This window comes from Mustela lutreola, chromosome 4 (assembly GCF_030435805.1).
Source record: "Mustela lutreola isolate mMusLut2 chromosome 4, mMusLut2.pri, whole genome shotgun sequence".
NCBI lineage: Eukaryota > Metazoa > Chordata > Mammalia > Carnivora > Mustelidae > Mustela > Mustela lutreola.
Window position 1 is genome coordinate 91,556,312 of NC_081293.1, and position 22,503 is coordinate 91,578,814.

Consider the following 22,503-nt stretch of genomic DNA (forward strand, 5'->3'; position numbering starts at 1 on the left):
TATACTTGATGAAACAGAATCCCCAGGTTGCATACCTTGGCCATTGGAGATTAGGTCTGACTCCAGAGGCTACAGTCTTTCCTTCTCATTTCTATAAATATCTGATTTTTATTTTTTGAAGGCCGGTAGTATCTATCATTGTTTCAAAGTTCAAAATTCACCTCTTAAACCAACTGGATTAATTGCATTGGAAACCTCCTGATCCCTATTACCATCTACTCAGTAGAAGAATTTGAAGCTCCTATTATAGTTTGATGGGTTTCTGTTTATTTCTAAGAGTATTTGTTTGATGTGTTAGACTGCTGTGATTTGGGACCTAGAAATGATACATTCACAATGGGTTATACCTTTATTAACATAAAATTATCCTCTGGCATTGCATCTGATGTTTTTCTGTTTTGCTGGGCATTTTACTATTTATGATGTTAATATCCTGCTTGTTCCTACTTCTGCTTATTCTTGATATATTGTCTTCTGTTGGTTTTCTTTTTGTGTTGTTGGTGTCATTTTGATTAAGGTTTGTCTTTTGTAAGTATGCAGCCAGCACTGTATTTTAATTTTTAGGCCAACTTGATTGTCCGAAGTGTAATCAAACACTGTGCCATTTTCATGGTAGATCTGTTCTCTGATTTTTCATGTCACGCTGTTTTTTTTTTTTTTTCATGCCTGTTTTTCTCACCATTTTCTTTCCTCTGTCACCTGGAAAACATGTTGTGTTTTACTTTGCTGGTCTTCTGTTTGTTGGTTGTTTTTCCCTCCCATGGCTAAGAAAGTTTGTTTCCTACATGGGAGTCTACTCGTTGTGCCTTTTCATATTGATAAGAGTTCAACAAAAACACTGAAGTTAAAGGAGTGTTGGTTTAATGGCAAGAATAAAACCCTATGTATTTCCAGGTGACAAATTAATGTGGTTTTACTCTCTCCCACTCACTTTCTGGTTTTGTTGATTTACCTGGAATTCGACACAGATTATTGTCAAGATTATTTTATATAATCATTTAGTTATATTTTATATAATGATTTTTTTTAAGTGGTGTTTCGTTTGAATCACCATATATTACCCAAGCCTGTTAGACTGTCCTGCTGAAGTAATTTTCACACGTCCTACCGTATTCTGCTGTAAGTTGAGTCTTGTTTTGTTTTGGGGTTTTTGTTTTGTTTATTTATTTATTTATTTATTTTAGAATAGAACTTCAAATGTATTTTCAGGCAGCTTAGATAACTGAAATGCTGTGTGAGCTTACTCAGTGTGAGAATTACCTTTCACTCCCTGGGTACACAAATGGTAAATTCACAATGCCCAGAATTCCTTTGGCAATTTTTTTTTAAAACTCTTCTATGTTGTTTCATGGTTTTCTGTTTAGTATTCTGATCAGGTTCACTTACTATGTTTGTCTGTTAGGACACTTTAAGCAAAAAAGACATTTTATTAAGTTATTTAACAGGAAGTCTGGAGGCAACCCCCAAGGCTCCTTCAGCTGGCTGAGAACTGATGTCTTTGCCAATGTAGTCAGCACTTTTTTTAACCTTCTGGTTGTAAAAAGGCTGCAGTAGCTCCATGCATTGCAAGGACTTTGAAGACTTTAAAGGGGTCAGAAGTGCTCTTTTCTTCAGTGGCTTATTGCTTTTCTGGGCCTCTGCCCAGCAGACTTTCTCTGATAATCCCTGGGCCAGAACAGAGTCGTGGCTCTCTGTGACCACGATGACTGAGGCTGGGAAAATGAGTTCATCTTGGGGCGGTGAGGACTTACCCCAGGGACCAGGCACTGCACCCAAAAAGAGATCTGTCAGAAAGGAGCAAGAGAGGGTGATTTTTTGCAATACCAAGAAGAGTGTACCTCCTTCAGGTGTGCCTAGTGGCATCCCACTAGGGGTAGGATGCCAGAGTCCAGAGGACTGAGCATAAAACGTAGTTAACTGTCAGTGTCCAGAAACATCAGACAACCTTATCATTCTTTACCGTAACATGCCATTCTGTCACTAACTAGAAGTCGATGTGTTTTTCAAAAATTGCAGAAATTGCTGTTACATTTGACATGAGCAGGGATTTGGGAACCAAACAAATTACCCTGACATTGGTTGGAAAAATGTGTGCATGCCACACTGACACAAACACGGGGTGTTTGGTTCTCTATTTGGAATACTGATAGGCTGAGGCCACAGGGGCAGTTAAATTAGTGAATCTTTTACTTCGAGGTTACATACTTAACATCTTTTTTTTTTTTTAAGATTTTATTTATTTATTTGAGAGAGAGAGAGAGAGAGCATGCACACACATGAGCAGGGGGGAGGCACAGAGGGAGAAGCAGGCTCCCCACTGAGCAGGGAGTCCAATGACGTGAAGCTCGATCCCAGGACCCTGAGATTATGACCTGAGCCAAAGGCAGGCATTTAACTGAACCACCCAGGCGTCCCTATTACTCTTGCCCAAGGGCATCACGGGCTGTGTGCCATCAGCCATGTAAGGGAATGGATCTGCCTCAACCTGCAGTTATCAGTCATTGTATCATTACAGGAAAAGCTGATCTTTGTCCAGTAGTCAACAACACAGAGCCATTAACTGTATCTTTCAAAAGAGTGGTCCTTCCAAGTGTCATCCTTGACGGCACATAGCTTTCTTCTACCAAGTTCAGAAAATCCGACCGGCTGCTCAGTAGCCACCCAGGCTCCATTATTTTGAGGCCACGGCTGCAAGACAAAGATCCGCGGCAAGGAACAAAGCCCACTGCCTGTATAATCCCTAAGAGAGACGCTCTTCAAGTTTAGTCACTTTAAGACAGCAAGGAGCAGATAAAAGCCTGTCTCTGCACAGAGCAGTGAGAACCAAATCTCAGTCCTCAGCAACTTGGAAGCAGAGTTGGTGTCGCTGGGTGGGACAGTTGGTGGCTGGTTCCCAAGGGGGACAGGCAAGGGGCGAGAAATGGAACATGTGGTTCTTCTTGTCTGATACGCAGTGTGGGCTTCCCTTCAGAGAGGACAGCTTCTTCCCTGGCCTCCAGAGGAACGAAGTGTGAAGTCCTGCGCTCTCCGTCTCTGCACAGCCTCCGGGCGAACGGCAAGCTGGGGCCGATGGCAGAAGCGTCCTTGGCCGCTTCAGGAAGCTCAGACAGCTTCATCCAGGGCCATAATTTTCACAACTTGCAATAGCTCTTGACTCCTGAGAAAGTTCTTGGTTGAAATTTCATGCCTGTAAAGCTGGAGGCAAAGGGCAGATGCTGGGCTTTGAATGAAAGAACAGTTTGACTCCCATCACATGGTACTTGCTGCTGGTGGCACGTGGAAACCTCACACTTTCGATCCCTGGGGGAGGACACCGTGGGTCCCACGTGGCCCTGTCTGTGGCCAGCGCCGAGAGGGGGTGTTCAATGAGCGAAGAATGTGTGTTCACGCATCGCCCGCTGCCCGGGGCCTGTGTGTCTGCTTTTGCCTCTGGAACTGCTGGCTTTCCAGGGCCATCAGAGGACTTCCCGGCGAGCCTGGTAAATAAGCCTGGCTTGAGTGTCTTGTGCCACAGTGAGGACAAACATGTTGTTTGAGGATGGGCTCCTGTTTCTATGCAGTTCAGGGTACAAGGACCTGCCATCTTCGAGAGTTGTTTTAGACTAATAATTTCAAAGTGAGACAAACCCATGGTGATTAATGGGGCTTATTCCCATCTCCTGCCAACTAGATTTTTAAGAAGCTTAATTTCAGATGGGTCCTGTAGAGGTTTTTAAATGTCTTAGGATTTGGTTCTCTTCCGCCTTAAGAGACCTCTGTACATGAAGCTCTCTAGCTATTAGGACTGATCAGAAATTAGTTGATTAGGTGGAATATGGTGCCATGATCACGGTTTGGAGGATTACTCAGAGCATGTTTTAATTAAATGAATGCTATACGACAGTGAGTTAGCTTTCTTCTTTTTCTTCTTCCCTTTCAATTTTTACTTCCGTTTCCAACACCCCTTCTACGCCAGGGTCTGTCCAGCCTTCCTAGTACTCTGCAGCAAAACTTGGCCGTGGGAGGCTGATTATCAGCGGGTGCCCGGAGAGGAAGTGCTCAGGGTGCAGGAGGGGTCCCACCCAGGCTGGCCTGGACAGGCTTTTCATGCCCTGAGGGTAGAGGGCCAGCCTGTTTCAGGCACATCCTACCTCTTGAGTCCAGGCCTCACAGGCAGGCTGGGTCTTCTTCCACAGGACCCTGGCTGTGTTGGGGCCTTATTCAAAAGGCCTTAGACTTGACTAGACATGTCGGGCTTCACAACCATGGGAGAGAGTGAGCAACACAGCCTAGACCGGGTCCTTACTTGATAGACACTGGGACTCGACTCAGCTTGAGATGTGACAGGGAACGGGAAACCAGGATCTTCTAGAGAAGTAGTTTTTTAACCTCTGTGCTCTGTGCTTATCAGAATCCAGTGTCTAATTCCAGAGCTCCCCGGATGAGTCTGATAAACCTCCCTAGTAGAGGACTGACATCCCTCGGTCTTCTGCAAAGTTTCTTAAAGTGAGGCCTAAGAACAACCTCGCATCAGCTTCACCTGGGGAAAGGGGGAGCTTCTAAAATCAGGTCCTCAGGCATCACCCAGACCTACTCCAGGGGGCAGGACCAAGGTGTGTTCACCTTCTCTTCAGAGAGTCTGACACTGACTCTCCAGACTTCGGGGGGATTAGGAGCCAAAGGACACTGGCATCTTGAGTGACGTGTATGTGCCCAGCAGGTGCCCGCACCCAGTTTGGCTGCAGCCTGGCAGGTGCCCAGCTAGACCGCTTGTGTGGGAAATGGCAGCTCCTGGGGCTCCACTGTGTCAGGCCTCCGAACACTTGCGGACAACAGACCCGCCGTTTTTATCCCCATTGAAATGGAAACCACGCAAGCATATCTGTGGGTGAGCACAAGGGGGCCAGCATGCATTCGGGGCCTCTCTGGGGTCACCTGCTGGTCAGAGCCTTCGTCCCAGTGTCCCGTGTGTTAACGTCTCCTGCTCACACATCTACCAACACAGGCAGCGAGCGAAGGGGCTGGGAAGTGACCGCTTGAATCTATTTAGAGGTTTTTGAAACATCCAGCCTCGGTCTCCCGGTCGGTCTCACCCAGCTAGCAGGTGTGCGTGGAGGCTGACACACCGTCAGGGGCTTGGTGTGCAGGATACGGTGGTCCGCGCAGCCCTGGGGCTCCTCCCTCCGCGGTTCAGTCTCCCCGGGCCCGTGGTGTGTGCTTTGACAGAGGATGGAGACGTGCCACGTCCCTCTTTCCTGGAGTTAAAAAGCAAGTCGTGACACCTCAGGCCACTTCTCCCCATCTCACCCCGCCCTCCTCTTGGTTGAGGACAGAACCGCCTCTGTTTCTGCCTCTGGAGAAGCTGGTTGGATTTGAAGCCGCACATTTGCTCCATAGGGGAACCCAGGCCCACTTTGCGACTCAAAAAGGAGGGAAAACACAACCGGGAAAAACCTCAACAGCAGAAAGAAAGACATAATGCAGGGAAAGAAACATCTAATGAGCTAGAAAAACACAAAGTAGAGAGGATTATATAAAGCTTGATCTTCAAAAAATAGAGATCTCCAAGAATACTGATTAACCGAAATAAAAACCATGATTAAATAGTATTAGGGGAAGAAAGCACAGACATTACTCCAGATCCAGTAGAGCTCGGAAAGACCATAAGAAAATTGTAAGTACACTTTTATGCAAATAGATGCGACAGAATTATGTGGAATGGATATTTTTTTTAGGAACGTGGAAATTGAAAATTACCAGAATCACTCAAGAAATAAAAAATAGGAATAAATACAAGCCACGAAAGAATGTTTCGACAATAAAAAATTTGCCTCCCCTGTGTAAAACACAGGCTGGTTTAAAGAACAGGAAAAGAGGGCACCTGGGTGGCTCAGTGGGTTAAGCCGCTGCCTTTGGCTCAGGTCATGATCCCAGTGTTCTGGGATCGAGTCCCACTTTCGGCTCCTTACCCAGCCGGGAGCCTGCTTCTCTCTCTGCCTCTCCCTACCACTTCGCCTGCTTGTGCACTCTCTCTCTCTCTGACAAATAAATAAAATCTTAAAAAAATAAAAACAACAACAACAAAAAAAAAAACAGGAAAAGAGGGAAATCTACCCCATTTGTTTCACAAGGTCGGGAGTACCTTGCTGTGCAATTGGAAGAGGAAGGCATAAGAACAGAAACTCGGAGACCAATCATGGATATGGTTGTAGATTCAAAAGATGTCAACCAAATACTCACAAATCTAATATAGCTCTACTTAAGAATAAAAATCACAGTTAGAGTTTATTTTAGGACTACAAGTACGAGCAGTGGAAACTTTTTTTTCTTTTTTTTTTTTTAATTTTATTTATTTATTTGATAGAGATCACAAGTAGGCAGAGAGGCAGAAAGAGAGGAAGGGAAGCAGGCTGCTCTCTGCTGAGCAGAGAGCCCGATGCAGGGACTGAGGACCCTGAGACCATGACCCTAGCCAAAGGCAGAGGCTTAACCCACTGAGCCACCCAGGTGCCCCTGGAAACTGTTTTAATACAATTTACCTTCTCAGTGGATTAAAGAAGAAAAGCTAGGGGCGCCTGAGTGAGTCCATTGGCTGAGTGTCAGACTCTCAGTTTCAGGTCAGGTCACAATCCAGCCGCCCACTGGACTCCCCGCTCAGCATGGAGCCTGCTTGGGATTCTCTGTCTCTCTCCCCCTCTGCTCCTCCCCCTACTTGCATACATGCCTATGTTCTCTCTCTCTCTCTCAAATAAATAAAATATTTTATAAAAACAAAGAAGAAAATCTATATGACCACCTTAATAGATGGAAGGAGAAAAAAAATCAGTAAAATTTAGCACTTACGAGGGAATTTCCTTAACCTGATTAAAGGTATCGATAAAACATCCTCAGTAACATTATGCTTAATGACGAACATTACTCACATGGACCTTGAAGATGGGATGGAGGCAGGGATGTTCTCTACTCCTGTTTTCTGAAATCGCATATCATGCCGCAGGCCATCACCTGCGCCTTATTAAGACAGGAAATGTGATACAGGTAAGAAATGGAAAGAAAAGGACAAAATTCGGATGAACTGATCCATGGAAAATCCATGAGAACCTACAAACTGTCAGCAGAACAAAGAAGGGAGCCCAGTGAGGTTGCCGAGCCCAGCATCCATCTACAGAGACAAGCAGCAACACTGTCCAATTAGGAAACAGGACGGCAGACCCCAGTCTTTAGAATGTAGTTAGGAATAAAAGCAATGCAAACTTTACTGGAGAAAATTAGAAAAGTACAAAACACTAACGAAGAAGGGGGTGCCTGGCTGACTCCTAATCTCGGATCCTGAGTTCGAGCCCTACACTGGGTTGTAGACATTGCTTAAAAAAACAAAACAAAACAAAACAAAAGCAAGCCAAAAAAACATACTTGGAGGTCGCCAAAATACTCTACTTGCTATTACAAAGACATGAATTCTCTTCAAATTAACGTGGGAATTGAGTAAAATGTCATACAGTGCTTTTCTCGGGAAACCTCAAGAGCTGATCTTTAAATTCAAAAGGAAAGGCCCACGGCCCCAAAGAGCAAATAAAAGTCTTGAAGAACAAACACGTGGTTGTGGGCAGCCTCCCTTGTCAGACGTGAGGACTTACTTCCTGATAAGGCAGCGTGGCATGAATACAGGGCTGCTCGAGTAGGAGCAGAACAGAAGTGGAACCAGAAATAGAAGCCTGCACATAAAAAATGCCATGTGACAAGCAGTGACATTACGATTCCAGGAGGAAGTAATGAGCTATTAAGTAGTGCCGAGACAATAGATCACCCGTGTAGGAAAGATGAGACGCCTTCATCCTGCTGTTCAAGGGAGCACATGTGAGTAGGCGGAGAACGTAAATGTGGAAAGTATTTGTAAGAGTTAAAACATCTGGAAGAACATCAACATGCGTACATCGGTGACCTCGGGCCCCGAGAACATTTCCCGAGGGCCACAGTTTGAAAAGCCAACTTAAAACATACGTTTGACAGAAGACGTCACGAACAAAACCAAAGGATCTGCCACAGGCTTGGAAAAGAGTGTTACGGGGCATCCGGTGGACGAGGATGATGTCCAGAATATACAAATAGCTGTCATCAAGTAATAGTGAGGTGAAACCCTAAATCGAGAAGTTAGACCAAAACTATGAGCAGGCAGTTAACGGAAGAAACCCTCCACCAGCCTCTACACATACGGAAGGATGGGAGGCCTCTAGTGACTGGAGAAATGGGAATCGGAGTCCTGAGCTACTCATTTCATACCAATCAACCTGACAAGATGAAAGCACGCCATCCGGACCGAGGTGGGGGCGGTAAGACCGTGGAGCAAGACGAACTTGTCCTTGAGGGAAGGAGTTAAGCCACTAACAGCCGCGTGAGAGTGCGGTCCGGCTCTCTCGTGCCCAGTTGACGAGGGACGCCATCTACAACAGCAGTCCCACCTGGGGTAGACAGTGCGGAGAAGCTTTCTCATGCCCGGGAAGAGACAGTGTCTGCTGCCGCGACATCCCTGATGGAGAGACGCTGGCGAGCCGCCGAGCAGGGCCGGGCCGTGCTGCGTGCCTGCTGTGGGAGGCTCCAGCGGGGACCTTGCGGTCAGTGGAGCGACGCAGATCAAACCGGGCGTGTTCCCAAAAGGTGCACAAAACAAGTCACCGGGCAGTGTCACCCGTATAAATTTCAAATATACACAAAACAAGACTGTGTATTATTTATGAATATGGACGTGCATAGACAATTGAAAACATAACGTAGGGATAATGGCAGGACCAAATTCAGGAGGGTGATTACCCCTGGAGAAAACGGGGTTGGAGGTGGGGAGGACACAAAGGGACTGAACTACTACCTGTCACATGCCAATGTTGTAGAATAGGTTTTGGGTTTTTTTGGTTTGGGGTTTTTTTTTTTGTTTTTTGGGTTTTTTTTTTTTTTTTTTTTCAGATTTATTGATTCATTGCGGTGGGTTGGGGGGCAGTGGGAGAGGATCTCAAGCAGACTCCGTGCTGAGTATAGAGCCTGACTTGGCTCAATCTCACGACCCTGAGATCATGACCTGAGATGAAATCAGGAGTCAGAAGCTCAGACTGAGACACCCCGGCGCCCCGTACAATATCAGAGAACGGTGAGCGAAAGGTGCGCGGCTGGGCATGTGGCACTCTCTAGGCTGCGTGTCTGAAATGGTCCTCACGCATACGTACACTGACGGTGATGGTGCAGAGGCTGTCTGGGCCGAAGCAGGCCGGCTGCCTCTCTTCCCAGGAGGCCGCGGGGGCCTCGTCACCGTGGTGACTGTATCATGGTCCAAGACTTGACCCTTAGCTTTGCAAACCCAGAAACTTCCACTTTTTGCTTGTTTATTCACTTTCCTTTGTTTTATTGTCAGCAAACCAAAGCTAGATTTGTCTCTCAGGTGCAGACTCCAACTGAATTCGCAGACTGAGTCAACCCAGAACAGCAACTTAATAATTTATAAAGAGGAACACATAGGACAGCACTCAGAACTCTGAAATCCCATGGCCCTGCCTGAGCCTGGTGGTGATCCTCCCTGAGCTGGTCCACAGGAAGCAGAGGCACAGCTGGAGGGTGGGTTGTGGGTGCACGGAGAGAAGTGTCCGCTGCAGAAACAAACATCCAAGGTTTCCTCCGGCTCAGGACTCCAGCCTGTTATCAGAATACAGGCTGTGTGTTATGTTCAGGGTCGTGGGGTCTACACATCCCCCTTTTAGGACTGGCCGGAAGTGCCCCGCGGGCTTCGCAGAGGGGCTGGGCAACTCTGAGCACCCGGAGACCAGACAATGGCTTGACATGGTTGGAAACATTGCTTTTTTATCTTTTAAGGTGTGTCTCTTCCATCCTAGAAATCAGTCTTTAGGCTAACATAGAGTCATGCTTAATTACTAATTTAATTACTAAATTAATTGCTATTCAGCCAACTTGCTCAGTATTTTCCTTACAAAATCTGAGTTGGACAGACATATCAGGGAGATGGAGCATGTTAGCCCAGCGTTTCTTCTTTCCTGTCCCCCTGAGTTTGGCCACCATCCCCGCCTCACTAAGTGCGGCTCTGTACCTTATAGACGTCCCGGAACTCTCTCGCGCGTATTGAAGCCTCCTCCTCTGCCCCCTTCTCTTCCATCCGCTGAGCTTTTCCTGCAGCCCTAGGAACCCTTCTTCCCCTGAGTGACCATGCTGTCCTCCCCCAGATCGCCACGTGCGTTAGTCTGTCTCACGCCTGTCACACTGGCCTCAACAACAAGTTCACAGGGAAGACTCCATGCTGACCGCCACATGCCGATGGCCGGCACCAATGGTACACAACCACCACATGTGCATTACACCCCTGAGTTAGAATTACAGTGGCCTTCTTTTTCATACATTTTTATTTGATTTTTCCAACAACCGTGCAAGATTATGAGAGCCATCTTTGCAGATGACACAGTTGGTAACCAAGGCTACCATAGGCCCTTTGCGGAAATACCGGACCAGCCGGGATTGTGGGGAGCAGTGGCATACTGGGGGGCAGGAGAGCAGAAAACACGCATGATTCAACTCCTGCATTCCCAAACAGAGCCCCTAGCTTCCCCGTGCATTGGGGGGTACATTCGAAGCAATGCCCAGGGTTCTTTGATCTACTTTGTGTTCAACCCCAAATATAACCCCCACGTCAGAACAATCTGCCCCGGAGACAAATTCATTCTTAGAAGGGCTCAGGAGCACGTGGGCATGGAGATCTTTAAAGTCTGCATTTTACCGCTCGGAAGTCACCCGAATGACCACTCTAGTACCAGACCCGTGGACACTCTGGCGATCTTGTATCCCCAGCATGTGACCCAGGGCCCCGTCGTGCATCCCCGGGTACCCACGGCTTCCACCTCCTGTCGGCGGCAAACCCGTCCCACCATGGGCTTGCAGGGAGCTGCAGTCCGTCCCCCCACTCCCCGGGAGAGCTCCAGCCTGAACATCCCCAGCAGCCGAGTCCCCCAAGGAGCTGCTGTATGGGGCCTTGTTTCACTCGCTCTGCAGTAGTGAAGACAGCTTGGCACGGCTGGGAGTCTTTAAAGGCGAGATTTATTCCATTTCTTTTTAAAGAAATTCTGCGCTCCCCCCTCCCCCTTCTCTTGGCTCTGCGTGAGGAGTTGGGATCTGAATCCATACGCGTCCGTGCGCACATACCCTCGCAGCCGTGGGGTGTAAGATACTTCTCCGTCGCTGCTCATTATCCCTTTTGCCTTAAAGAACGGGATGCCTCCTGGCTGCCAAGTCCTAGCGGAACTTGGAGCCTTATGAATATGCAGGGGACTTTTCATCAAACGATGTGGAAGCAGCAGCCCTTTGTGTTCTGGAAAAAACGTTCCCAGGGCCCCCCTGAGACTTCCCAGCGAGCATGAGACTTCCCGTGGAGAAGAGGAAGCCGAGAGGGTAGGACATGATTGGATTGATGAAGGGGACGATGCCTCGAGAAGCAAAGGTGCTTCCCTGGTTTAGTCCCCCCATGCCCCGGCGGCCCGTGCTCAGGGAGCCGGGGTGCACCTGGCCTGCCCCGCTCAGCGCTGCGCACTGGACTGCGTGGCCCCTCACCGCGGGGGGCATCACTCTTCTCATGCATGACAGATTGCATTGGGGGAAGGACTGCCGTCAGGAATGTGTTCACAGCTGAACCTTGCACACCCTCCCTTAATCCAACAATTGGCTAATTCTGAAAATGGAAAGAAAAGGAGTGACAGTAAAACTAGCCTATCTGTCTCCTTGTCATTAAAGACGCGGCTGCCGGGAGCCATAATGAGGTACCATATCAATTCCAGAATGCGTTTTTGTCCCCCGGACGGCAGTGACGGGTAGATGATGCGGTTTTCTCATGATTAATGACAGTCGGGCTATCCAGATAACCAGAATAAACAAAAGAGGTCCATCTTGTGATTCTGACCTAATTGCTTCTTAATTGCCTGGCTTTTCTTGCTTTTTTTGAGAATGTGCTCCTCTGAAGTCGTTTTCCCAGTCAGGAGGGAAAACGAGTGTCTCATTTTCCTCTCAGATGTCCTCGTTTGTGTGGAACTGCTGACCGTTGTCCATGAGCCACTCGCGCGGCCACTTTAGTCCCTAACTGCGTAAATGCTTTTAGCCGTGGCTGAGCTCCAATGGTGACTTTTTAAAGAAATCTTTGCGCTCTTCCCACCGATTTGCCATTCAAGATAGATGCCTTTAATTCTGGAAGTGGATCCCTCACAACGGTGGTAAGCTGCATTAAGGGCTAACAGGTAAAACAGGGTTTTCAGTGTCTTGGCGCCGTGGAAGGCTTCCAGCGCCCTCGGTGCTGGTGGCAGCAAGCATCCCTGTGTGAGGGCAGGACCGCCTGCAGGTGCCAGAGGCCAGCATGGCCAGACCTCCTTGTGGGTGCCACAGACAGCTCCCGCCCTGCTGCAGGCTCACAGCAAAAATCTCTCACTCTTCCCACCCTGACTACAAAAACACGGAGAACGGTTTCCCTCGGGGCAAAGATGCTTGACGGTCTCCCCAGCCTTTTTTCCAAGCAGGTGCCACCATTTTGGAAACTCTCCAAATGCACTGAAACCCCAAGTTGATGGCTGCCCAGTGGTCCTGACAGGCGGTGAGCCTGCCGCAGAGTTACCGCTCCGTGTCCGGCACCATCCCCGCCCCGCCGGCATGTTCTCCGGGTCAATGGGAGCCCACCTCAGAGGGTCCCCTAGGAAGGTCTCTGCTGAGGTGGAGCCCCCTTCCTGGGTCATTCTGCCTCTGGTGTGGGATACTCTAGCGTCTTCAGCCTCCGGCTGGTAGAGTCCTGTTTTTCGAAAGAGCCATTCCGTGTCCTCACAGTCTTGCATCTGTTTGTGGAGAACAGACTGGATAGATGCCTTGCGTTGGTCTGCCCGTAGTTTCTCCCCGGCTCCCCCAGATCCGCTTTGCAGTCCTGGGGTTCCTTCGGCTCCTTAAATGAAGGGTGAGAGCGGGCAGGCTCAGGAGCCCCCATACCCTCACCCTGCCCCAGCCTGGCAGGGTGACAGACATGTGTCCCTGCTGCCTTGGTAGAGGGGTAGGAGGAGAGTGGTCAGCGGGGCAGTGGCAGGTTCCACACACAGCTTTGCCAAGAACCCCAGAAGCCCCGTGTGCTGCTGAAGAAACGAGAAAAGAACATCGACCCGCAGTTGGTTCCAGCCCTCAGAAATACCCACTGCGGATTGTGAAAAGCACATCTCTGAGGTGTATCTGTATGTGAGAATAAGTGGGACTTCACTGTTTTAAAACACGCTTCTTTTTTTTTTTTTTCAGCGTTAGAAAGATGTTCTCAATATGTTACTTTCTGCCGAAATCATCTTTTAAAATGTAACTCTGGTTGTGTTTTCCTGTTTCCTTATGTCCCTTGTCACTTCCTCTCAGAACAGGCCAGTCCCTCCTACGGATCACCAGCTCATCCGAATATGTCTGCCGTGGCCGTTCGGGCTGCCTGTGCTCCCCAGAACCTTCCCGAGGCCGGGCCGTGCTCCCCAGAACCTTCCCAAGGCCGGACCAGGTTCTTGTTCAGGGAATGATCTTTGCTCTTCCCTCAGGTGTCAGCGGAAGCAGTGGCGTGTGGACCTGCCGGCCACCAGCGTGGTGATCACCTTCCACAATGAAGCCAGGTCGGCCTTGCTGAGGACCGTGGTCAGGTGAGGGCTGGAGAGCCCCCCCTCCCCACCATTGCCTGCCTGCTGCACCGTATGGGAGGTGTTCCCCGGGAGGGGTGCTGGACACGGCCCCACGGCCCCAGCTGTCTGGGGTTGGGGGATGGGGGGAGACAGGCAGGTCACCTGACTACAGCATGAGCAGTGGCTGGTGGCTTCTCCAGCCAGGGTCTGGGACCAGCATGTGAGAATTCCCCACCCCAAATGGTAGTCGTTAAAGACCTCCAATCTCTATGTTTGTTTCCTCAGTGTGCTTAAGAAAAGCCCACCCCACCTCATAAAAGAGATCATCTTGGTGGATGACTACAGCAATGACCGTAAGTACCAGGTTGGCTTCCTCCTCCATGCCTGGCCGGACTTCCGAACGCCAGCTTCCCTTAGCGTAGCTGCTAGTGACGCATTTCCCGAGACAGCCAGAGATCAGAGCCTGCAAAAGAAGGAGTGCCTCTTTGATGCCCCAGGAGAGTCTCTGCCCACAGATGACCGAGATTCACGATACTTGAGTGCAAAACCCTTGTAAATGGGGTACCACATGTTCCACTTCTCTCTTTCCCTAGCTGAAGACGGGGCCCTCTTGGGGAAAATTGAGAAGGTACGAGTTCTCAGAAATGATCGGCGAGAAGGTAAGACTCTTTTCTTAATTCCATACCAAGACTGTTGAATTCTGACTTTTCCCGAACCCGGCAACGACTTAAAGAAATATTTCAGCTCAAAGAACAATTAACTTTCCAGTCTTTTTGTCTGTCTCTCTCAACCAGCGCCTCTTGGGAGCCTCTCCCGGCAAAGCCTACGGAGGATGTTCAAAGCTTAATTGAAATTGTTTGTATACTAGAGCAGGAGTTCAAATTACATTTTTATTTATGTATTTGGGAAATTGGCTCCTCTCTTCCTTTTACCATCGAGGAAGGCTTATCAGTCCCTGGAGCAGTAGAGTTTAGAAGAAAAACAAAGATTTAGCAATGAGAAGTTTAATGACTCCATGCTCCAGGCATCTGATAAAATAAGGGGTTCGAGTTTGACAGCCCACTGGAGGTGCGGCATCCCGAGAAGGAAGCTAGCGCTGCAATTACATGCTTATTGGATTTTGCAAATACCAGCTTCAAAACCTGCTGTCAGTCTTATCTGCCGGAGTTGGCCTCATCAGTCGACTTTATTGGCAGTTACAAGACAGACTCCAAAGGGGAGGTATTACTTTGAAGTGTCTGGAAAGGAGACTAAAATCGCAGGGTAATGACCATCCCGTGCATCCGTGCTGTCGGAGGGCACGGCGGCTGGATTCTAGACTCCACCGTAGTCCGGACACAGATGCTTTAAAACAGGCCATTTTCATTATTTGAGAAGGACTCTGTTGATTCTGCAGCGGTGGTGCTTGCGATCCCTGATCAATATGCGCTATTTCTTCTGGTCCCCTGGACAGTCCAACAGTCAGTTCGTCTTAGCCCGAATTTCATCCGTGTTAAAGTGGCTGAGCCTGTTAGGACCATGCCATCAGCACCGTATTTTAACCAACAAAGGTCATCAGTCCAGATGTTCAGGATACGTAAACAAGGGGACCAGCTTGCTCCGAAGCCAGCTCCGTTTGCTGGACTCCCCATCCGTCTCCCAAGCTTAGAATAAGCCCAAACCTTGAGATCAGACTGAAAGTCTTGCCTTATGTTTGCTTCCACACAAACCGCGTCATAACTTTTTGAATTTAAGCCCGAAGTGTTTGCTAGCACAGGGGGGAAGAAAAGAAGAAGAGGTGGAAAAGAGAGAAATTATTTTTCATGTCGGCATTTTATCCCTGACTGATCACTGGCTGGCCTCGTCAGGGAGTGCCATTAGCCTCCGAAATGGGTCCTTCTCCATGCTTTAACTCAGCATCTTCATTTGGGTGAGAGCCCACATTGACACTGTTTCGGAACAGGGCCAGGAGGGGCCACCGGGGGAAGCAGAGGGTGGGACACTGTTCGAAACAAATGAGTGTGCAATGGGTGAGCGAGAACACCACACACACTAATGTCTACGTGTGCTTGGCTGCTGGTGTGTACGTGCGTGTGTATCCCATATATTTGAACGTACAGACGGGTCCCTACGGTACTGCTGCTGGATGAGATAGAAAATCAGTCATATAAAATACTATGGCAGCGAAGGAATGGCTTAGCTTTAGTTAGTGCCGAGGGTTGTAGTGATTCTTCATCTTGCTGTTTATTAGAATCAGCTGAGGAACTTCAGAGATGACCTTGGTGCGCAGGACTCCTGTGCCAAAGTCTGCGTCCCTGGGGTAGTCACCAGCTGAACCCTTCGATGGTTCCCTTTCACCCACTGCTTGGGGTCTCCCCTGTGCCTGAGGATCCGGCGGTCAGCCGAGGATTTGTGGGGAGGTGCTCTGCCAGCCCGGGGGCTGCCCTCCTTTCCGGGATCTCCTTCCGTTTCCAGCCACTCTGGAGACCCCCGACTCTGTCCTCTGACACCACAACCCAAAAAGGTGGTGTTGCGGTGGGTCATGGAGTGACCTTGCGGGAAACGCCACCAGCACGGGCCCTCCACTTCACATGATTCTCTCCTTCTAAGGGTTGAGCCCCATCCAGTCTGACTGTTTCTGCCTGCTCCCTGGCCCTTTGCAGTACGAGAAGCCTCATCTCCTTTCCCTCCCGTGGCACGCAGCTCTGTAAGAACCATGGAAAACCCATTTTGACTACAGTGTACAAAGCAACTGAAAACACTGGCCCTCCCCCAGGGGATACCAGAAATCATGGGTCATACGGACCCTCTTTAGACTGTTTCTTAGGCACCGTAAGAGACGAACGACAATAATGGTAAAATAGAACAGTCACAGCAGTATACTACAGAAAAGTTAGGTGAATGTGGTCCCTCTCAAAATACCTGATCCTACAGCACTCACCCTTCTCGTGCTGACGGGATGATAAAATGCCCATGTGAAGAGGCAAAGTGACGTGTGTGACAGAGACATAGTGACATAGCGTCAGGCTACAGCTTGACACTTGGCCTTCTGAGGAGACATCAAAAGAAGGGTCATCTGCTTCTAGACTACAGTTGACCATGGATAACTGACACCGTGTTATCCACGTGGAACCACAGGCAAGGCAGGGGCCATCTGGAGCCCGGCATCCACGGCAAAAGCCACTGATGACGACCGCTCTACCCTGTGACGCAGACAGCACTTGTGCTAAGACTTCGCATGATCGGAAAAAAACTGCATTAGGCACAGTCACAAGTATATAAGTGGTATTAATTTGACTGATATGGAACCAATTTTGTTTAAAAGCCAGTCACCGGGGGTTCGTCCCAGGTGCTGTTGGGCTGCGCGAGGTCATAGGAAGACAAAGATACTTGCAGCTCTGCTCTCACTGCGTTACTGCCCCCGACATCGGCCCCTTCAGCCCCTGGAAGTGTCTGAGTAACACCTTCCATGGCCCAGTGAATTATAAAACCCTGTGGCTGTGTCAGGGGAAAATAGTTGTAAAAGTCCCACACCCAAGTGGCTCAATGGAGGACAGCTCATTGCGTAAAGGCCTGTCTCAGAGGGCAGGCGTTCTGAGAGGGTCGTGCTCCCGGGCGCCCAGTTCACTTCGGAGGAGGAAGTGCCGGCAGTTCTGTCCCAGCATGGATCCTCCCGCCCCGGTTCGCAGGGGCCTGCAGAGCCGCACGGGGTGTCCACGCCGGGGGCTGGAGGACACCGCGGCCTTTTTCTCAGATACCCTGACGCTCTTTTGAAATCCCTTCCGCAGGCCTGATGCGCTCACGGGTCCGGGGGGCCGACGCAGCCCAGGCCAAGGTGCTGACGTTCCTGGACAGCCACTGCGAGTGCAACGAGCACTGGCTGGAGCCCCTCCTGGAGAGGGTGGCCGAGGTGAGGCGTGGGGCTTGCGCTGCGGTTTGCCTTGATGCCAGAGAGGGGAAAAGTCCGCGCTTGGGCATCTGTTCAGAGAGCGTTTTACTAACCGTGGGAATCTGTGGCTGGGGGGGAAAGCACCTGGCAGGCGGGGGACAAGGATCAGCAGAGGCTGGTGAGAGCCTGACTCGTTTGATGCCTTTTCTTTCCCTTCGGAGGACCTTCCTCCCCTGCCTGCCGCTTTGTAGCCAACCCTCGGAACGCAGACCAGCGCCGGGCCTCCAGCAGGTGCAAGCCGGGCGTTGGCTGCCTGAGCCCTGAGGGCCAGGGTATGTGTCTCCTGCCTGCTGCTTGCTGAGAAACCCAGCCTGTGGGCTTGCAGTGGGACGGGGGCCCACGACCACCCCATTGAGGCTGTCAGGGTGACCCAGGCTTGCTCTGTGAACCTTTGTCTCTAGAAACATCACCAGTGGTATTCCTTTTGGCCTGTTGCCATGTCTCTTGCCTTTTACTTCTTCTGCTGCCTTTCTTTCCTCCCGACTGAGAAAGTGTTTCTTAGGAAAGTGATGAAACAAACTTAATGAAAGTACTAGAGAAATAGGAAATGCACAAGTCATACCTTTTGCAAGTCAAGCATGACGAGGATGTAGCCGACAGATAGTAAGTCATGAGATACTAACTAACCACCAGCTACTAGTAATTACGATGTGATGGTAGTGTGGCTCTGTGCACTCATAGTAACAGTACGGTATTCAGACCTCTTTACTAACCACACGTTAGACACGTTATCTATTACCTGGGATCTGGCTCTTACCCCCATTTGACACAAGAGGGACTGGGGATCCAGGGAACTTGAATTACACATCCAAAATTCTTACAGGTGGCAGAGCCAAGAAGGCAAAGCCGGTCCTAGCCCATCCCACACTGAGCCCTCTGGCACGTCACACCCACCCAGCTGAAGGAGGAACCCCCTGGAAACCCCACCCTCCTGTAGCCCCCCACCCAACCTCTCCCAGGTCGGTCTTCACAGCACAAGGCTGTTCCCCGGGTGGCAGAGGACACAGAAGCCACAGCCAAGATGCTAGCATGTGCGGAGACCCCATACCTCCACGGCGGGGACCATCACAAGCCTTTCCAGTACCCTCTCCCCAAGTAAGGATGGAAGGAGTGGAAAATTATAAAGCTCACTAAGTCCCGTCCTATCAGAAGTCAAAACAAAAGAAATGGACGTAAAAGCCGAGCACAGTGTGTTCTTCGACTCCCATCCCTAGGCCCAGGCGGACCCGAGCGAGAAAGATTGGACTGTCCATGCCTAGGGCCTGCACGGGGGTTTCTACCCCGTAAACTTGCACCTGGGGCTAGTGAAACTTGAGATTCTTCGTCCATCTTCCCCCGACGTGTTCTGTTGCTAGCTCTGCGGATTCTGTTACTCATTGTTTCTCACAGTCTTTCTTATGGTGAACACGGGTTCTATAAGCGGCTCGAGGAAAGCATTTACCCTTTTTTGTTAACAAGCCACGTGGGGCAGGGCCTCTCACCAGCGTCAAGCATCTGATTATCTTGTATTTTTTTTAAGATTTTATTTATTTATTTCACAAACAGAGATCACAAGTTTAACAGAAATCACAAGTAGGCAGAGAGGCAGGCTGGGTGGAGGGAAGCAGGCTCCCTGCTGAGCAGAGAGCCCAGCGAGGGGGTTGATCCCAGGATCCTGGGATCATGACCTGAGCCGAAGGCAGAGGCTTAACCCACTGAGCCACCCAGGCGCCCCAAGCATCTGATCTTAAACAGGGCAGGAAAGTTGAAAGACCGTATGTTCCCAGACCACCAGAGTAATGACTGTGGCAGAAAGAAATGCCTCCATCTAAGGGGGTATATGTTTTGTCAGGTGGACTCACAGGTGAGATGTGCTTTGAATCTGGGATTTTTGAGTTTCCTTGGGTTACCTTCAGCCATAGCCATATCCATGTGCTCCCCACCACACACACACAGACGGGTTCCCAGCATCGTTGCGTGGCTCCCTCCGCCGAGAGTCCTTTCTCAGCACTGACTGCAGCTCACAGAATAGGACGCTTAAGGACAGCTGAGCTTAGATTCTGTCGGAAGGAGAGTAGCCCTGTGCCTGGAAGTTTGGGTGCCTGGGGAAGCAGAAGAGAATGCGGGGGACACACGGGGGCAGTCCTGGCCATCAGCCTAGGCAGCAAACACCGGAGGTGTCCCATGGCCACAGCTGTCTGCTAGCAGGGAGCGATTCTCTCTGCCTGCTCCCTGTTGACGTCACTTGGCCCAGAACAGACCCCGTCTGTGACGGCAGAGGGTGGGTTTCGGGGAATGGGGAGCCCCAGCGCCCCCACCTGCCTGGAGTGGCAGATGGTGGGAGGGGTGGCAGGTGTCCCTGACGCTGCCGGACGCCGATGCCTGCCCCTGGCGGGGCGGGATGCTTTGTTTAATTTGTGATACTGACCCCCCCCCTCTGTTGTTGATTTGTTTTTCAGGACAGGACACGGGTAGTGTCCCCTATCATTGATGTCATTAATATGGACAACTTCCAGTACGTGGGGGCGTCCGCTGACTTGAAAGGCGGTAGGTGCCACTCCTGGTCCAGCCTGCCTTGCCCTGGCTGTCCACACGATGGCTGGTGACTGCTCCCGCTCAGTGTCACAAGTACAGTGATGCCGCGTGCTCACCTCCAACGCACTTGCCGCAAGCACAGATGGTCTCCATGCCCGACAAGTAGACTTTCACAAAGAGAGGAAAATGGCCTTCTTTCCCTTAAAGAACTTCCTGCACTTCCTGTTCTCCTCTTATCTCTTTGACCTTCTGTGGCTGTGACGACATGTGGGGCTTAGTACACAGTTCGGGTGTCATTTTTATTTATTTATTTATTTATTTTTAAAGATTTTATTTATTTATTTGACAGACAGAGATCACAAGTAGGCAGAGATGCAGGCAGAAAGAGAGAGGAGAGGAAGCAGGCTCCCTGCGGAGCAGACAGCCCGATGTGGGGCTCAATCCCAGGACCCGGGATCATGACCTGAGCCGAAGGCAGTGGCTTTAACCCACTGAGCCACCCAGGCGCCCCCGGGTGTCATTTTTAATCAGAGAAGATGAAGTTTTCCCAAGTCAGAGGCTGGGCCGAGGCGTCACCCGAGCTGACAGGCGGTCTGTGCTGAGCGTCACAGAGCTCGGGGTTTGCAGAGGGGAAGGGCTGGGCTCGCCTTCGCCTCCTCTCTGACCCCGGCGCCCCTGACAGCCTGCGTCTCCCTAGTGGCAAAGCCAGGTCACCACCGGCTCCCGGCGACCACCCCTACCCACTCGTCACCCCTGCACCCGGCTGGCTGTGGACACCTCCTCCCCACCTTGCCGACCCCCCACATCCTGCTTCAAGGGGCCACACCGGCTTCCTGTCGGTCCCCACAGCCTCCAGATGTGCTCCTTTACGCCCCTCAACCCAGGCCCCTTGAGTCACTTGTCTCACGCGCTCCGCCTTCTCAAAAACCATCAGAGGCCCCAAAGAATGTCTGCTCACGTGGGCAGTATGTGTCAGCACTTGCTGTATTAGGGAGTAAAGCCAAGGAATTGTTAAAACACAAGACGCTGCAAGTGCCATGTCCTCTTGTCCACCAGAGAACCGACACCACGCGTTCTGTAGCTTCTGGAAAACCCCATCATGCGCTTTTGAAGGCAGGGCGTGAACAAGGCATGCGAGGTCTTAGTGTAAATATCAAAGTAGCTTTGGTGGGACGGACCCACGAAGGGACCAGCCTGGAGAAGCCCTGAGCTCACGCCGCACTTCGTGGTGCTGAGAGGGGTGCGGGGACCACATTGGCCCCCTCGAAGGAACTGGTCCCGTGGTGTCTGGCTCTTACGAGTTGTCCTTGTGTCCCTGGGGCTGGGGGGCTGGCGGGGCCCAGCGGTGAAGGCTCTGTGCTCTGAAACCCCACTGGTGGGCAGCCACGCCTCTCAGAACGCGGCTAAGAGCCAAGAGGGCAGCAAAGATGGCTCAGGGCAGCTGAAAGAGAGATCAAAGCCTTTGCCTTCTGTTGGTGTAATCTGTTCACTATTAATTCCTTATACCTGAGATCCGTGGTTTCTTTCCTAGCCGTCCAGCACCCCGGTTTCTTTATGTGAAGCAAGGGGCTGCTTTCCCCACCACTAACACTTTGAGCTGATTAGAGAAGGACGGACGGACGGTAGTCACACAGACACACAGACACTTAGTCTAGCATCAAAAATAGAAGACCATAAGACTATAAAACTGGGCATGACCTCAGGAAACAGAGTGCTGAGACACTCAGGGAGACCCTGACCTACCATGTCACTGAGGGCTGGCCAGGTCACTTCCGGGCCTCAGCATGCCCATCCGAGCAGTGGGGGGATAGGAGCGCCAGCCACAGAGGGTAGTGGAGGGATGAGAGTGGCCAGCGTGAGGTCAGCGACGTGCGTGAGCAGCTCCCCCATCCCGAGGCAGCAGAACAGGGCGGTCGTGGTTGGGGGACACTCCTTACATCAGGACCCATAACATTCAGAAAAGATTCTTGCAAATGGTGAGAAGCTTTGGGGCTTTAATTAGCAATAATCACGCCTCGGATAAACCTCATTGGCTATGATACTGCCACTGCGCAAAGCTGAAGCTTTGGGGTTTTAAAGAGGACTGATCCCTAGTTATCAAGAAAGCAGTGTTCAGAATGTTTTCTTCCCTGAGGATTTAAAGAGCTGAGATTTGACGGCTCTCTTTTCCCTTAGCAGCTGCTTATTTGAGAGCCGGTGCAGGGACATAGATGCCCTGGGGTGGTGGGGATGGGGAGGAGGGGGATAGTGCAGTCCTCCTGCTGGGTCAGAAGAAGAGGAGGTACAGATTTACTCCAGGAGCATTTTCTCAAATCTCTTTAGGAAGAAGAATCAAGGATGATGTTTTTAGCAGATCCTCAAAACCTAATAAAGTTTGTCTCTTTGGACCAAATTAATAAAATAACAGTGATCATTCAAAAAATG

General features: G+C 50.3%; 1 protein-coding gene and 1 pseudogene across 2 annotated transcripts in view; one reads left to right on the top strand and one right to left on the bottom strand.

Moving 5' to 3' along the window:
- GALNT2 (polypeptide N-acetylgalactosaminyltransferase 2) overlaps positions 1-22,503 on the top strand; it is a 176,068-nt gene that overhangs the window by 127,391 nt on the left and 26,174 nt on the right. For both annotated transcript variants that reach the window (XM_059170536.1, XM_059170535.1), the window contains exons 4-8: positions 13,560-13,658; positions 13,923-13,990; positions 14,231-14,296; positions 17,405-17,526; positions 20,004-20,091. In XM_059170536.1, the coding sequence (XP_059026519.1) occupies positions 13,560-13,658; positions 13,923-13,990; positions 14,231-14,296; positions 17,405-17,526; positions 20,004-20,091 (443 nt within the window). The remainder of the gene's footprint in view (positions 1-13,559; positions 13,659-13,922; positions 13,991-14,230; positions 14,297-17,404; positions 17,527-20,003; positions 20,092-22,503) is intronic.
- Positions 22,011-22,138, bottom strand: LOC131830883 (U4 spliceosomal RNA; annotated as a pseudogene).